This window comes from Talpa europaea (assembly GCF_964194135.1).
Source record: "Talpa europaea genome assembly, chromosome: 8".
Taxonomy (NCBI): Eukaryota; Metazoa; Chordata; class Mammalia; order Eulipotyphla; family Talpidae; genus Talpa; species Talpa europaea.
In genome coordinates, this window is record NC_140075.1 from 113,290,806 (window position 1) to 113,307,255 (window position 16,450).

At 48.6% G+C, this 16,450-nt stretch overlaps 1 protein-coding gene across 2 annotated transcripts in view; it reads right to left on the bottom strand.

Annotated features, from left to right (window-relative positions):
* Positions 1-16,223, bottom strand: part of WDR20 (WD repeat domain 20) — a gene marked incomplete at both ends in the record, with an annotated part of 49,106 nt that extends 32,883 nt beyond the window's left edge. For both annotated transcript variants that reach the window (XM_084241107.1, XM_084241106.1), the window contains one exon: positions 15,975-16,223. In XM_084241107.1, the coding sequence (XP_084097233.1) occupies positions 15,975-16,223 (249 nt within the window). The remainder of the gene's footprint in view (positions 1-15,974) is intronic.
* Between the last annotated feature and the right edge of the window lie 227 nt (positions 16,224-16,450).

The following is a 16,450-nucleotide window of genomic DNA, read 5'->3' on the forward strand; positions in this document are numbered from 1 at the left end:
AAAGGCATCTAGTCAGAGGGAACAGTACTTACGATGGCTCAGTACTTACAATAGTGGATCATGCTGCAGTGAGCTTCCTTCTGAGGAAGAGAAAGTGCCCTAACAAACTATACTGGTGGTTGTGGAGAGGGAAGGCACCAGATCTAAACAGGAAGGCACTACAAAGTATTAAGAGTGGAGAAATATGATCTGCCTTGCTTTGCCTAAGCGGTCTCTCCAGCTGCCATGGGAGAGACAGGGAGCCATCGGAGAGACCAAGAGAGATGGTGGAGAGATGGTTCTTCCTGTGGTGGGGCAGGAGAGATGAGATTCTAGATACATTTTAAGGCTGAGCCAACAGGAAGGAGGATGACTCCAAGGTATTTAGCCCATGCAACCTTTTACAGTGATCTACTAAGTTCATTAAAAAAAGTCACACCTGTATATAAACTCGACTTCTTTAAAATAGGTTATGGGCGCCATCAACATTTATGCTCATCTTCATTCCAAGTCAGAGGCTGCAGAACAGGTCTTCATGCTGGAAAGGTCACACACCTGGGTTCATTCAGGTGCAAGCACAACCCTGGGGGCAGGGCCCACACCACAATGAAGGCGCAGAACTGAGCGCCAAAGGGAGCCAGAAAACACCAGAAGAGGAACAGCTGTGGGTGGAAATGGAGCTCTTCCTCCCTTGAAGTTTCCAAATTTTCTACCATAAACATGCCCAAATCTTTCCTTTTTACTGCTGCCACCGAAGGCACACGCCTTACAGCGCAAGCTTACTGTGACTCGAGCAAGCAGCAGACCTTTCTCCTAAAAGCACCTTCTAAACTGAACGGTTGCCAGATCTTCCACGCCTCCACTGGCTGCTGCTGGTGCCAAGGTAAGACGTACACTGGGGAGATCTGCATGGGAGAGGGGAGTGCAGAGAACGGGGTACACATAACAGTGTGCCATTCTTCCAATACATACTCACAAAGCACAGATGTAAAAGATCAGCCACTGACTCACTGGCAACATCTCACCATGAAGCAATTACATGCAAGACAATGTGCTTACACAGGAGACAGCGCTGGGCACTGGCCATGAACAAGTGACACTTGCACACAATGATCCACCCACCCAAGCCTCTAGAGCACCTAAAACGCATCAAAGGCCATGAGCTAAACACAGTACCGAGTTCAGCAAAGAATCAGAAAATGAACTATCCCAAGTTTACAATCTAAACGGGAGTGGGGAGAAGGACATTAAGTTTCAAATTCAAATTATTTTATTATTGTGACAAATGCTAGAGAGACAACCTGGCAGAGAACATCAGACCTGACCTAGTCTAGGGGTCAGCGGAATAGGCCTAGACAAAGGTGACATATAACCTAAGAGTTCAAGGAATAGGAATTAAACAGGTGGAGGGTGAAGGACCATCCAAGCCTAGGAGGCTGCACATGAGAAGAATCTGTAGTAAGGAGGGAAGGCCTGTTAGAAGCATTAAAAGGAAGCCAGTGAGTCAGAAAGGCAGGGTGAAGGGAAGAGAGCGCAGGTAAAGCAAGGGCCAATTCACGTGGGGCAGAGCAGGCCTTGCTGGTACTTTTATTTTAATGCTATAGCAACAGGACTCATTGAAAGATTTTAAGGCTCGGAGTAAAATCAGATTCACATTTTTATTTATTTATGCATACAAGAACTGTGATGCAGGCCAGAGGTGCGGGGGGTGAGAGGCTTCACCAGAGACAGAGCGGGTAGCAGAACAGGTGTATCCACTGAAACACACTGCTAAGGGGAGCAGCAGGGAGACAGGAGAAGTCTGCTGCACCCTGTAGGTCAGCTCCCCAGCTGGGGATCGAACTCAGGATAGCTTGACAGCACTGAGACTTTAACCCCTGCGCCACCAGATCCACATTTTTAAAGATTACTCTGGCTACCCTATAAAGAAGAAATGAGGGCCTCCCTGGTGGCACAGGGGTTAAGACGCAACCTATGAAACTATCGGTAGCCACTGCAGCACGATTTAGATCCCCAGCCAGGGAGCTACCCACATGGCGCAGCAGACCTCTCCTGACTCCCCACTGCTCCCCTCGGCAGTGCACTTCGGTCAATCTGCCTGTTCTGTTCCCCACTCTGTCTCTGGTGAATCCTCTCACCCCCACCCCCACACCTCTGGCCTGTACCCCAGCTCTTGTATGCATAAATAAATAAATCTTTAAGGAAAAAAAAAAAAGAAGACATTAGAAGGGAGTGGGAACAGGTAAGAGACCAGTCAGAAGGCTGCAGGGTGCCCAGGTGAGGGCCGGGGATTCAACAACTACTTGGTAGGAAATCAACACAAACCCTGAAGAGAAAGTGGGGGAAAGGGGGAGGAGGGTGTGCCAGGGATAACAACAAAACACAAAACATTAATGACAAAGCAAAACAAAACTACAGACATGTTGAAAACATACAGCCGTTTCACAGCAAATATTAAATAAACTTTCAGTTTTCAAAACAGAATTTAGAGCAAAACTAGAGATGAGAGTATAATATACCAACACAAAGAACAATTTACAAAGATTAACAATTCTGAATTTAATAAGTAAAACTGACAAAAGGGCAGCCTTAAAAATGGTAACAACACGGGCAATAGAAGTAGCACTAAAAAAGGTGGTCTCACATACAGACAGGTCAACCTGTACCTAACAGGCAGTGGATAAGCACTCTTTTAAAAGAGGTGGAACTCGGGCCTCCCTGGTGTCACAGGAGTTATGTCTCAGTGCTATCACGCTACTGCCAGCCACTGTGGCCTGAGTTCGGTCCTTGGCCAGGGGGCCGACCCACAGGGCGCAGCAGACCTCTCCTGTCTCCCCGCTGCTCCCCTCAGCAGTGGATTTCAGTGGATCCGCCTGTTCTGCTCCCCACTCTGTCTCCGGTGAGTCCTCTCAACCACCACCCCCCGCCCCGGCACCTCTGGCCTGTACCCCAGTGCTTGTATGCATAAATAAGTACATAAAAGAGGTGGAACTCTAGCTCACAAAGAGTTTCATCACATTTCAAATATTCAGTATCAAGAAACATAGTCTATAGCCATTTAACATCAACAAGTTGATCAGTAAAAAAGTCAAACACTATGAATAGAAACTGAAAACACCTGCCCAGAAACCCTGAAAGCAGGAATGACACTGACGATAACAAAATATTTCTATCTCAATGACAGTGGCAGTAACACAAATCTAATGCAATTGAGACTGAAAAAGAGGCGCCCGGAGGGACTTCCACAGCCTTAGCACCGCAGTAAAAAGCAAAAATGGCTGAAAACCAACCTTTTACTCCGCAAGAGCAAAGTAAACCTGAGGAAAACAAAGAGCAAATACACAGCAGATATCAAGACAGAAACCAAAGAAACAGGAGTTGACTCTTTGAAACAAAATTTTAGTTGACCAACTCTGGAAAGAAAAAAACAGGCAGACGAATTCAGGGTGCCACCCGGGCTGCTTGCTGAGGAGCCGGCAGCTGGCGCACTCACAGGAGACCAAGACCCACCGCACTCACAGCAAGACAGCAAGCAAGAGGCAGTAGGCCCGAGAGAAGAGACCGGCCTGGAGCTGAGTGACAGTGATGGGAGGCACGTGACAGTGACGGGAGGCGCGCGGCCAGAGCACAGGGCGCGCAAGTGTTAACTGCCCTAACAAGCAGATCTGTGCTTTCAGGGTAATACCCACTGGGTTAATTTACCACAATAAAAATTTATTCCTTGGGGATGGGGGAGGGAAAAGGCATAAACAATTTTAGGAACGAAAGACAGAGTAGATGGGAGTGAGGGGAAGTGGGACCAGCTGTGTCGTGAGGAGATCCAACTAAAGACAAGGTGGAGGAGGGACTGGAATCCTGAGGCCAGAGAGATAGAAAGTCAAGTTCAAGCGTCTGACAAGGAGGGTTTCAACAGGAAGATGGTCAACTATGTCATGTTGAAGATGGTCAGCTCTCACTTCTGTGAGAGCCCACGGAAGGGGCTGAGTGACCAGCGTCCTGGAGAAATCAGAGAGCAGGTGCCAAGGTCACACTGGAGAAAAAGACTGAGTTCCTAATTTTGTGCTAAGCTGTCTCAGCTGATGACAAAGCCCCAAGTGTCACTGCGGGACAAAGTGCCAGAGGCGGACAAGAGGTGACTAGGCACAGGCCCAAGTGCCAAGCCATAAGAGCCACAGTGTCTGACGGGTCAGGTGTGGCCCTGAAACACCCAAGATGACAGCAGGAAATGGGAGGAGGCTGTGAGACAGGTTAAAGTCTTCAATGAGCAGGGGAGCCAGGCAGCATGGAGGAAAGAGGAAGGTGGGGGTCCAGGGCAGAGGCTCTGCAGGGCCCCCTGGAGGGGTGCAAATGAACTAGCTGGCCTGGCTGCGCCCTGGAGGGTGGAGTCCTGGCCCCCCACTTGGCAACACCCCGCCCTCTGAACCCTGGGAAACAGACTGCTGCAACAAGAGGGCACCAAGCATAACACCATTTTTCAAATTAGCTGAGCAAGTAATAGTGCCCTCCAAAATCTAGAGGGAAAAAATCAGCAACATGAGAAGATGTACAAATACTACAGCTCCACAGAAAGAAGGGACAGCAGCAGAAAGTCTTTCCTCTGGAAGAGAGAGTGTGAGCACTCTTTCCCAGGGCATTAGGATTAGGAAGACGTTGCTTCCAAACAAAGCAAGCTTGGGGCAATCAAGACACCAGACGCTGCCTCCTCCTTGGTCGATCCAGAGCACCCTAAAGGCGCAAGGTTTGAGGCTGTGGCTAACATCCACAAGCCCCTAGCCAGCGCAAAGGGGCTAGCAAGCCTGCCTCTGAGAGCATGGGCAAGGATGGCCACACAGCCCATGAGCTGGATTTTGAAGACGACCTAATTCACTCAAGCAACTCCTTAAAGGACTATTAATCGTGACCCATCCTTCATTCAAAATCAAACCCAAGGGGCCTGCTATGTACCGGTCCTATGCTCGCTCTGAATGGACAGACGGTTTCTACTCTCAAGACTCAGTCTAGTGGGGGAGACAGAGGTTCTGACGCAACACCCCAACACCGTGTGACAAGGTGGGAAGACACACAGAGGCTGCACAGCAAGAGCAGGGAGGCCTACCAAGCAGGCGCGAGCACGTGCAGCAAGGAGTCCACCCATGTGCCCATCCCTGCCTGCAGAGCTCTCTCACCCCAACCCTTCTCCAGAAAGAAGTGTCCCCGATATTGACCCAGGCATGGCTGGGCGACTGCTCAGCACCTGCTATACATCTACCCGCCTGGCGGGGGCTCACTGTGGCTGCAGGGCAGTCAGGGCACCGAACAGCCCAACCCCTGCTGAAGGAGTGAGAATGACCCTCTGGCCAAGGCATGGGCTCGTGAGCCCCTGTGGGGCAGTGAGTCCAAGGAGGAGGTTTGTCTCTGATACCATCTTCCTCATCCCCTCATCCCCTCATCTTCCTCATCCCCTCCTCCTCATCAGCGCTCACGCAGGCCCTGTGGTACGGAAGCAGGAGGCCTAGGCCCTCGGCCACCGCTGCCATGCAGAGGACTGGCACGCGGTGGAGAGCAGCGCCAAGGAAATCCCACAAGACAGAACAGGCGCCCCAGTCACACCAAGCCGGAAGTCTGCGTAACCTAGGAATTTTCACTGACAAGAAATGTACCTAAAGTTTACGCTAGTTTGTGCTGGGTTTCCTGTTATGTAAAAACCAAAGTATCCCTAACATGGTAATATATTCAAGGTGTGCTAAGTCCTAAAGCCACCAGGGCCTCTCCCATCCACACACTGCCCTCAGCACATTCACGGTTCACCTCTCACTGTTAAACCTAGTTAAACCTAGTTCTCAAATATTAAAATGAAAATCTTTCCACTTTATTTGCACCTTAAAGAAAAGCAACTGGTTAATATTTAAATACCATGGCTCAAAATTGTCTTAAAAAATGCATACAAAAAGATTTACAAATGTATATAATTTATAACTACCAAAAATATGAAAATTCGTCATGGTAAACACACACACTCCTAAGCAAAAATAAGACACGACAGACAAAATAGGAAGGAAAAGATCCTCCAATTCACATCACAATCAAAGGGCTAATCTCCCTGACAAACGAGCCCCTCTATAAAGATCAAGATAAGCCATAACCCACACTAGAAATGGACAAGGGATATGGACAGTCCAGAGAAGTGATTTCCCTCTCCAGATGCTGAACCTCACTAACCACACGGGGAAAACGAAACAGAATGACACTAATTCCTCACTGCCATCCAATGCAGAAGCCCAACCCAGGGAGACTGTGCTGCCTGGTCACATTCATAGGGAGCACAAAGACCGGCCCCAGTGTCAGCAGAAGAAGGAGCCCTAGCGACACCAGAACACAGGTGCCTGTGCCCTCTGACCCAGCAGCACCTTTTCTGGAAATCTGCCCTACAGACAGCCCTGCCCCCGCGCACGGTAACACACGCAGTTCTCACCGCTGTATATGTACTGTTTTCTCAATCAACAATCGAGAATCATCTGGTTAAATAATTTATGAGACATCCACAACACCAGTATAAAGCACCCATTAAAAAGAGTGAAGACGCTCTATTAATACGGAAAGGTCTCCAATACACATCACCAAGCACAGAAAAAGTCAAAGAACACATTCCTTCAATTCCTTCAAATCTCTGTTCAAATATCTTATTCTTATAACAACAGAGTAAGGGCCACCCTGGTGGTGCACGAGTTAAGTCTCGAATTATGAAGCTACCAGCAGCCCCTACAGCATGAGTTCGATCCCCAGCCAGGGAGCTGACCCACAGGGCGCAGCAGACCTCTCCTGTCTTCCTTCAGCAGCAGATTTCAGTGGATCCACCTGTTCTGCTCCCCTCTCTGTCTCTGGGGAGTCCTCTCATCCCCTGCATCTCTGGCCTGCACCCCAGCTCTTGCATGAATAAATAAATAACTATTTAAAACAAAAAACAAACAATAGAATGAGCCAAAAACAAATAAAATGGTTACAGGGAAGTGAACTGAAATGGGAACAAACTGCTGAACTAACCTTGTTTTATAGCCCTCATGCTGGTGCCACCTGCAACACAAAATCAAGTGTAACAGCGTCACGAGGCATAACTGACAAGACCATGCACACCTAAATGTGTATGACTGGGGGGACGGGGTCTGCACCTCCAAACCCTCTGATTCCATTGCTCCAGCCCAGGGAAGAGACACCCAACACCACCTCCCTTACGCTTCTGTGCTCTGCCTGCAGCAGCAATGGCCACTATGGGCCCCGCCAGCCCCAGCACGTGCCCCGCCGTGTTCAGTACCCACTCATCTAGCAAGGCGGAGGGTCCCCGGATAAATTAAAGATAATTCCTCATATTCTAACTGAATTATGGTAATAATTGTGCAACTTGGTACATTTACTAACCATCTCTCAATGAGACCATTAAAACAGACGGCAGAGAGACAAAATCAGTTGGCTGGGACGGGCCGAAGCCGCCGGGGAGAGAGTTAGAGAAGCCAGCCGAGACCAGCAGGGTCCCACTCGCCTGGGCACCAGCATCCAGGGCTCCCGACCGCAGACGGCAAGCCTGGGGTGCAGCCCAACTCTGTCCTTCCAACAGACTCCCAGGGGATGACACTGATGGGCCAATCAGTGGGCCACACTCTGAGGGGTCCAACAACTTCAACAATGAGGAGCTTTGCTCCGTGAAGCTGCTGAGAAATCGGGCACAGGCTACAGGATAGAAAGGATGCACAGGGCGTGGGCGGGGACCAGAAAGTCCCCCCACTTTTAAGAGGAAACAACATATTTACTGTACAGTTGGACTCAGCCCCGGGAGACCACTGAGGGAAGATTAAGCAGGGCCTGGGCACTTAACAGGCGCATGCAGCACAGCAGGGAGGGGAACTCAAGCACAAAAGATGAAAGGAAGTGAGAGGGACCAAAGGGGGATGGCCAGCACCTCGCGATGACCTAAGTCCTGAAGCCCCTTCCGGGAGTCCTCTGCAGTCCACCAGGACTGTGTCCCCTGAAGGAGGACGCACACTCCTGTATTGGACAGTACAGTAGAGTCTTTTAAAAAGCCATCCTTAGAGCGCTGGAAGCAGGGGACAGCCAATATATAATGCTTGCCACTCTGGAAGAAAATTCTATTCTCCAAAGCCTTGCACAAGCTTTCACCCTCAAGTGCAGCTGACTGGTCTCAAACAGTCATGAGAGGCCCCGCTGGTGGGCCTCAGGCTTCCAGTTGCTCCTCCCTCAGCCTGCCCACCCAGCCATCAAAATTCAGCTTAAATGTCACCTTGTTCAGGTCTCCCTAAATTCCCACAGCCACTGAGACAAACACTGAGTTGTCATCACTTACTACCTGAACTCAACAGAGCAGTCATCGGGGCAGAAGAACAGTTGCCGAGAAAAAGAAAAGCAGAAAACAGAGGTCAACTCAGAAGTCCAGGTAATCAGCTGCCGACTAAAAACTATCACAAGGACCCCAGGACCTCTTCAGGGAGCGAAAAGTTGCCATTAGTAGGCGAAGCAAAGTGGGGACCCTCCTTGCAGTCAGTCACACATGGAGCATAGGAGGACAAGCCACATGTCACCTAAACCAGGACAGTCACACATCCCACGTGCCACAGGCTCCCGCTCCGATGATGTTTCTAAACACCAAAGATTACAAAAGAGAACCATATTAAAATAGTCCTGGTGTCGCAGTGGGTTGAGCACAGCGCTGTGAAGCTGTCTGTAGCCTCTGCAGCATGGGTTTGATTCCCAGCCAGCTAAGGAGCTACCAACATGGCGCAGCAGACCTCTCCTGCCTCGTCCGCTGCTCCCCTCAGCAGTGCTTTTGGTCGTCTGCCTGTTCTGCTCCCCACTCTGTCTCTGGTGTATCCTCTCACCCTCCTGCGCCTCTGGCCTGTACCCCAGCTCTTGTGTAAATAAATAACATCTAAAATAAATAAATAAATAAAATAGTCCTACTTTATTAAACAAATTTAGAATTTTAAAGGATTTCTATTTCACATTAAGCAACACACGCAAGAAGCAGGCCCCAGAGGTGCCTGTTGAGATTCCGAGGCAGCAGTGTGCGTGCTGGTGACACAGGAGGCAACCACAGCCAGTGTGAAAACACCTGTAGCGCCCACTGGCCGTCAAGCCAGGGTCCTGCTCGTGCGGGATGGCGTCGTAACTGAAGGGCATGTTAAAATTCAGTCAAACCTTGTGAAAACAAAGATGTAAAATATTGGCACGTTCCCTAAATCCTACTCAGGGTAAGAAGCCCTGCTAGGGGGCCTCCCTGGTGGCGCAAGGGGTTAAGCACCGCACTGTGAAGCTGTCTGCAGCCTCTGCAGCACAAGTTCCATCCCTAGCCAGCCAGGGAGATATCCACATGGCGCAGCAGACCTCTCCTGACTCACCCGCTGCTCCCCTCAGCATGTATTTCAGTCAGCCTGCCTGTTCTGATCCCCACTCTGCCTCTGGTGAATCCTCTCACCTCCTGCATCTCTGGCCTGTACCCCAGCTCTTGTATGCATAAATAAACAAATCTTAAAAAAAAAAAAAAAAGGAAGCGGGCCTCCCTGGTGGCGCAGCGGTTAAGCGCTGGGTTGTGAAGCTGCCTGCAGCCTGTGTGGTGCCGGTTCAATCCCCGGCTGCTCCCCGGCCACCAGAGGAGGGTCCCACATGGCGCGCAGACCTCTCCTGCCGCCCGTTGCTCCCCTCAGCAGTGTACTTCCGTCCTCTGCCTGCTCTGCTCCCCGCTCTGGCCCTGGTGAATTCTCTCACCCTCCAGTGCTTCTGACTGTACCCAGTGCTTGTATAAATAAATAAATAAATAAATCTTTAAAAAAAAAAAAAAGGAAGCCCGGCTATGCGGGGAAGACTGTCTAAAATCACAGAGATGGTCCACACAGCTTATCACTGGGCTGGAGGCATTTGGGGCTGGCTTCTAAGCCCTACTTGTCTTGGGTCTTTAACTGAATCAATCGGTCATTTACTGTCCCACTGGACTGTGATCTCCCATGTGGGGGAAGGCCTCAACAACATCGCAGAGCAAGCCTAACAGCCTACCTCCCGGCTAGCCCATGAGCCTCTTGGGTCAGCCATCATGACTCACAATTCTTTGATTTCCAATACGCTGCTATACTGCTGTTTTCACACTAATATTTGTTAACTGAAACATTAAGGCAAGAAATAGCCTCACAAATGAAGATAAAAGTAAGTAAAGAGAATGAACACCTGTACCAGTTTTGCTGCACAACAAAAAGAAAACAAAAGAAACACCCAGTATAACAGTTGGCCATGAACCAATTAAAGGAGAAACAGCTTCAGGTCACAGGATAATCTACTGTGTGATTACTTGGGAATATGTTAAAATATTCCTATTCTTACTTTTTAAATAGAAAGACCTTATAAATTCCTTCCCCTATAGTTTCAAGTACATTTTCCTACTGCTATAAAGTACTGATTTGGCATATTTTTAGTACAAGACACCCTATTTTAAAGAAAACCCCCATTACAAAATAGAATGAACAATGCAAAACATTACTCAACTTGCAAATTACCAATTGGCAGATAAGTTGTGAAACTGAGAAAAATGCTAAAAGATAAGAGCAATTGCCAACTAAAGTAAATTAGTTTCGCTCAATTGGAAAGGAAGATAAAGCACTTCTGAAATCAGAAATAACAGGCTACATGTTTTAAAACTTACCAAAAAATATAACCTGTACCACCACGTCAGAACAAACCATCTATGTGAAATCCAACCCAGGCCCAGAGCGCTGCTACAGGCAGAAAAACCCCTCTTTCCTTCACTCCTGGTTCCACTTATCACTTGTATGGCTATGCCATGTGCAAAGCACACACCTACTTTATATCACAAGTATCAGTACAAAAATGAAGCTTCTTACAGCCAAGAAATGTCACAATTCACCACCACACCATCCACAATCACAGTGCTTTGTGTGTAACAGTGCTGCAGTAACACTTAAATCAGGATTACTGCACTATTATAAAAAAAACAGATGCTGAATGCTGAGGATACCGTAACTTTGTCACTGACATTCTCAGAAGATTTTATTTATTTATTTATTTTTGTGGGACCCTCGCCGGCAGCCGGGGAATGAACCAGTGCTGCAGAGGCTGCGGGCAGCCTCGCAGCCCTGTGCTCAACCACTGTACCACCAGGGGAGGCCCCTCAGATGATTTTAAATGTCCTGAAAATTTACAATGAGCATGCCTACCCATTAAAAGTTATTCCTGTTTTTGACGCCCACCCCTACATAAGCAGATAGGACCACATTTCAGAAGTCCACACAAAGAACCCCACTGGAATATAAGATGTTCTTTAAGACAGCCAATGCTGAGTACAAAAATCTTCACATTTATTTTTAAAATAAATTCTTCAGGCATACAGCCAAGCAAGTCAGTAACAAATTCCACTACGTTTTCATTCTTGCTCGAGTTTCCTACAGAACACAGCAAATACTTCAATCTCTAGATTAACTCAATGATCATCGATACGGGGTCAGGCTCCTTGAGGGCAGACTCGTGGCACCCCGCAAGGAGGACAGCGCTTCCCAGCTGGCGGGCATGCCCCAGAGACTCACTGACAGAATGATATGCCAGTCTCACGGATTTCACTGACATATTCTGGGAGCTTCCTGCCACTGCTCACATTCACACATGGAGTCTCTCGAAAGCTCATCGTCATCTTGTTCTTCAAGGTCAAGAGAACCAAGGTTTTGATGACAGCGTCTCAAGCCTCTTTAAGTGATGTTTTCCCCTAGTATGTAAGATTTTATAGTCTAATAACCAAATCATTACCCATAGTTCAGAAGTCATTAAGGAGTCCTTCGTGGGGGAAAAATAGGTTTCCGCTTAATTCCACGTCCTACTAAATGAGGCACAAAATTTCCCAAAGTAAATTTGATTTAAAAAAAAGTTCTAGACGCCTAAGTCCCCTTGTCAACTATAAATGGGGAACAGACAGGTGAAAATCACCAACGGGAGCAGGGTGTAGACACCTGACCTTCTCCGGAGCAGCCCAGGTCTAAAACCAGCCTGTTGACAGGCTGTCGTTCACGTGCCCATACAAAGTATGACTCCCTCAGTCACCGACAGGAGGAGGTTCGCGGCCTTTGACAAAGAGAGAGTTCTGAGACAGAGTGCTCATCTCTGCCCGAACACCTCCCCTCTAAAAGCTTATTAGCTGTTATTAACTGGCTCTTCTCTGGCCCTGGCTTCACCTCAGCATCTGAGTACAAAGCTTTCTCTAGAATAAAGACCTAGACTCGTAAAGTTTTCAACTTGCTTTTATAACAGACCCAACTCTTCCCAGTTCCCACTGACGCAGCAACGAATCCAAGACATAGAGCTAGCTTCCCAACAGAAAGATGAGTTTATTTTCATGAAGAAATGACTAAGCACAGAATCACACAACCCTACATGTAAAAAGGTCTTGGAAGCCCTCTAACTCCAGACTCACTGACGTGGGGGGCACTTCAGCAACACCTCTAGGCAGTGCGCTTGTGTCCTGGACGCTTAAAACTGGGAGGGGGAGAAGTAAAACCCCTTGGCTTGAATGTGAAGCACTGTTGAGTAAAGTTTTAAAAAACAGTATGTTAATACTTGGATATGGCAGGCTATATGGCTTGGTAAAAATATATCAAAAGTAATCTGTACCATTTGGTTACTTTCCATTACTTCATCTCTTGCTATACAATTCCCCAATTGTATGAAAGCTAAATTTGTTACCTACTGACAATTTTTAGTGTCTTTAAAAAGATGTGAGCTACTAAAAATAACTGTTACTTTAGGATCCAAAATGTAGTAGGTTTTCTGTTTCTAAAGATCTTTGTAAGTATGGATGGACACGGGTCCTTTATTCATTCACTGGACAAGCAGTGAGTAGCAAGGATCCACCATTCTGTGCGTGACACTGCACTGGGCACCAGGAGATGCAGAAAAAAAACCCAACCCTATGCTAAGGTGGCTTTGAAGAGAGACAGGTTACCATCGGAGAATTACAAATTGGAAACAACTAGGAAGGCATATACAGGGAACAATGGGAACGTGTAACAGGGGAAGTGATGGTTAAGCTGAGATCTGAATAGCAGCCGCTCACATACCAGGAGATAGAGCCCCATACAGCGGAAGGGCTGTCCACCAAGCCCAGCTCCCTTGGGCCCTGATCCTAAACTATCTCTTGTTTTAAAGAGGAGAATGAGTATGCTGCAAAGAAGCTTGAGATAGCCTCACACAAATAGCTTCATTTCAAACTCTGTTAAAATGGGTCTTCCTGGTGGCGCAAGGGGTTAAGACGCAACCTATGAAGCAATCTGCAGCCACTGAAGCACAAGTTCAATCCTCCCCCAGGGAGCTACCCACATGGCACAGCAGACCTCTCCTGACTCGCCCACTCTGCTGCTCCCCTCAAACTCTGTTTAAACTCTGTTCTTCATCTACCTCAGAGTTGCTATCAAGAGTCGAGAGAACATATGACAAAATGCGGGGTAAATACTGAAAGTGCTTCCTACCTGTGTGGCCTATAAGCTTGAGCAGTTTCTTCTCCCTCAGACACTGCTCCAGGCTCAGTTGCATCTCGTTTTCCTTATCATGACAACATCCAACAAAGGTCTGCACACCCTCTCTAGTCTTGGTTTTCTCTGAAGAGCTGAGCCTGCCTGAATGCTAAAGTCCCTTCTAAAAACTGGCCTGTAAGTGTTTACAAATGCCCAGGTATAGATTTTAGACGGCATCCTCTACTCCATTCCCCCAGGACTCCACTATCCTTTCAGCTTTTTAAAGACCTAATTTCCTCTCACTTTACATGGAGATTTAAATTGAATGTATTCGTCCAAATCAGACCTTGTAAATGATCCAAATAATTGTTGTAAGATTTTTTTTTATTGAGGTAACGCTGGTTTACAATACTCTGAACAGGTTGTAAAACTTTATATGTCCCAGTGAAAAAAGTCAAAATGGAAAGATCTGTTAAAAACAGACTTTGGTTTTCTGACTAAAGAAAATCATTTGCTCTATTTTTAAAATCAGAGACTAGAGATACAAAAACAATTGCTTATACTGAGATAAACAATAAACTCATTCATGGAAAAAAAGTTACAATAGCTAGAAAAGAGGGGAAACGCCCACCATATCACGTAAATGCATCTTTAAGATACCACCAGGAGAAAAGGAAATTTTGCAAAAAGGTCAAAATGCTCACATACAGTATACATTGGAAGGCAAATTTAAATGTTTAAGGTTTGTCTTGTTTAAAATCTTTTTTTTCTGGTGTAGTTTTGAAAAGCTCTCCCAGTTTTGCCCATCACTGAATGAATCCCGCAAAAAAAAAAAGAACACCCTTACGGTATTTCCTGGTGAGAGACCTATTTTCACCATGCAGATGGCGACTACCAGGTCCATGTAAGGTTTGCACTGCTAGCTCAGAAACAATGTACCTCCAAAGAAAACGTCTTTGGGAGCGAATGTCTAAACCTGTAATTGCTAGTCAATTTTGTTTTTCAGCACTTCTAAGTTTTCTATCTAAATAAGTAATAACTTCAAATTCTAAACTTATTTCCAAAGAAAAAGCTAATCCTTCTGTCCTTAATATCAATATCAAGACAGCAGCTTCCTGTTTGACAGTTACTCTTAATGTTTAACTACATTTTACATCTACCTTTTCAGGGCTTTGGAGTTCATATGGTCATTATATTGCAAGTCACAAGGTGTGCGCTGCAACAGTCTCTATTTAAAGAGATGCAGCTAGAAGTTAAATAACTCATCGAAGTTAAGTAATTCATCCAAGGTCATCCCAACAAGCCCTGGAAGTAGGACTAACACTTCTGCCCCGAGACCACCAACTCCTTCACACTTTCCGGGTTCCAACACAGAAAAAGTATAATCAAGGGTTTTACTTTCAGAAACTTACAACAGCCTCAAGCACAGCAGTATGCTTATCACAGCCTAACAAAAAAGATTCATCTTTAGCTAGCAAGCTCACTTGCTGCATTTAGGCACTACTCCCATATCACCCAGCAAAAACGTCCCGGATCTGGAGATGGTAATCCCTACAAAATGCTCACTCTTGAATAGGTAACGATTTATTTTCACGCTAGCCGAATTGTCAGGAACTAACCTGTTAGTTTTCCCACGCCCGGGAGCGGTGGGTACCGAATTTCCTCCCTCTTGCCAGAGCCCAAAGACCACAATCTCAAAAACAAGCAGCTCTCAATGAGAACAACGCTACGCAGCCCAAGAGAGAAAAGCTCGAATAAGTTGCTCTGAAGGAATATTTTTAAAGAATGATTACATGCCTCACAGATTTAGTGTTAGGTCCCCAGCCGAGAAAGGATGGTTCTTGTAAAGTATCTTTCAAGGCATATCCCTCCCTGTTCCGGGACACAGTCTGACCTGCTGGACAGGATTCATCTGGGCACGCTGACACCGAACCCCTCTGTAGAGTTCACTGGAAGCATCGCTTCGACCTCCCATCTGTAGTACTCAGTCCAGCCCACACTACACGGGCCAAGATGACCCCCTTTCACAATCTCGGGAGGAGCTTCCCCGGGTGGAGACAGTGACAGCCGTCCTCCCTGGGATGTTCATGGACACGCAAAGTGTTGACACCGACAGGTTCCTCGGGAGTGTCAGCGCGGCGGCAGGTGGAGCAGCCCCGCGAGCCGAGCAGGTCCTCCCTGACCTGGTCCCAAGTCCTGCGCGGCCCAGCCCGGGTGCCGCCTTCCAGCCCTTCCCCAGCCGCCCCGCGCCCCGGCCCCTCAGCAGAGCGGGACTCCCCACCCTCCCGGGCCGGGCGGTCCGGGCGGACCGGACGGCCCCCGCCTCTTCCGGGGACCAGCGGGCCCGCGCCGGGCCGGACCCCGCGCCGACCCCGGCGCCCAGCCCCGTCCTCAGGCGCCCCCGGCGGAGGGAGAGGCCGGCCGGCCGGCCCGGCCCGGCCCCGGCCCCGCCCTGCCCCCGGCCCGTGCCCACGCCGCCGGCGGGCCCGGCGACGCCCGGGTCGGTACCTTGCGGACCCCCTTGTAGATATAGAAGTAGAGCTCCCGGCCCACATTGAAGCAGAGGCGGTCGCCGTTGCCAGACTGGTCGTTGAGGTTTACGAAGGAGACGCGGACGGGGTTGGACCCCTGCGAGTTGAAGGGCACCCGGTTGGGCCGGCTGTACTCCGAGTGCGGCAGCAGCTTGTACAGACCTTCCCGGGTGGTGAACTGGGTCTTAATCTCGTTCATCTCCTTCCCTCCTCCCTCCGTCGCCATCTTGGAAAGCAGCGTTCATCCTGCCCCGAGTGCCCGGATCACGCCCAGCGCGCAGGCGCCGACCCGGGCTCCCGCGCTGCCCCCGCCTCTTCCTGCGCGCCCCTCCCACCCGCGGGCCGGCCCCGCCGCGGGGATGGGGCGGGCTTGTTTACGGCGCCACTGCGCAGGCGTGCTCACCTGGCGCGCGTGTTACGGGGCGGGGCTTTTTCCGGCCCCGCCCCCGGCCC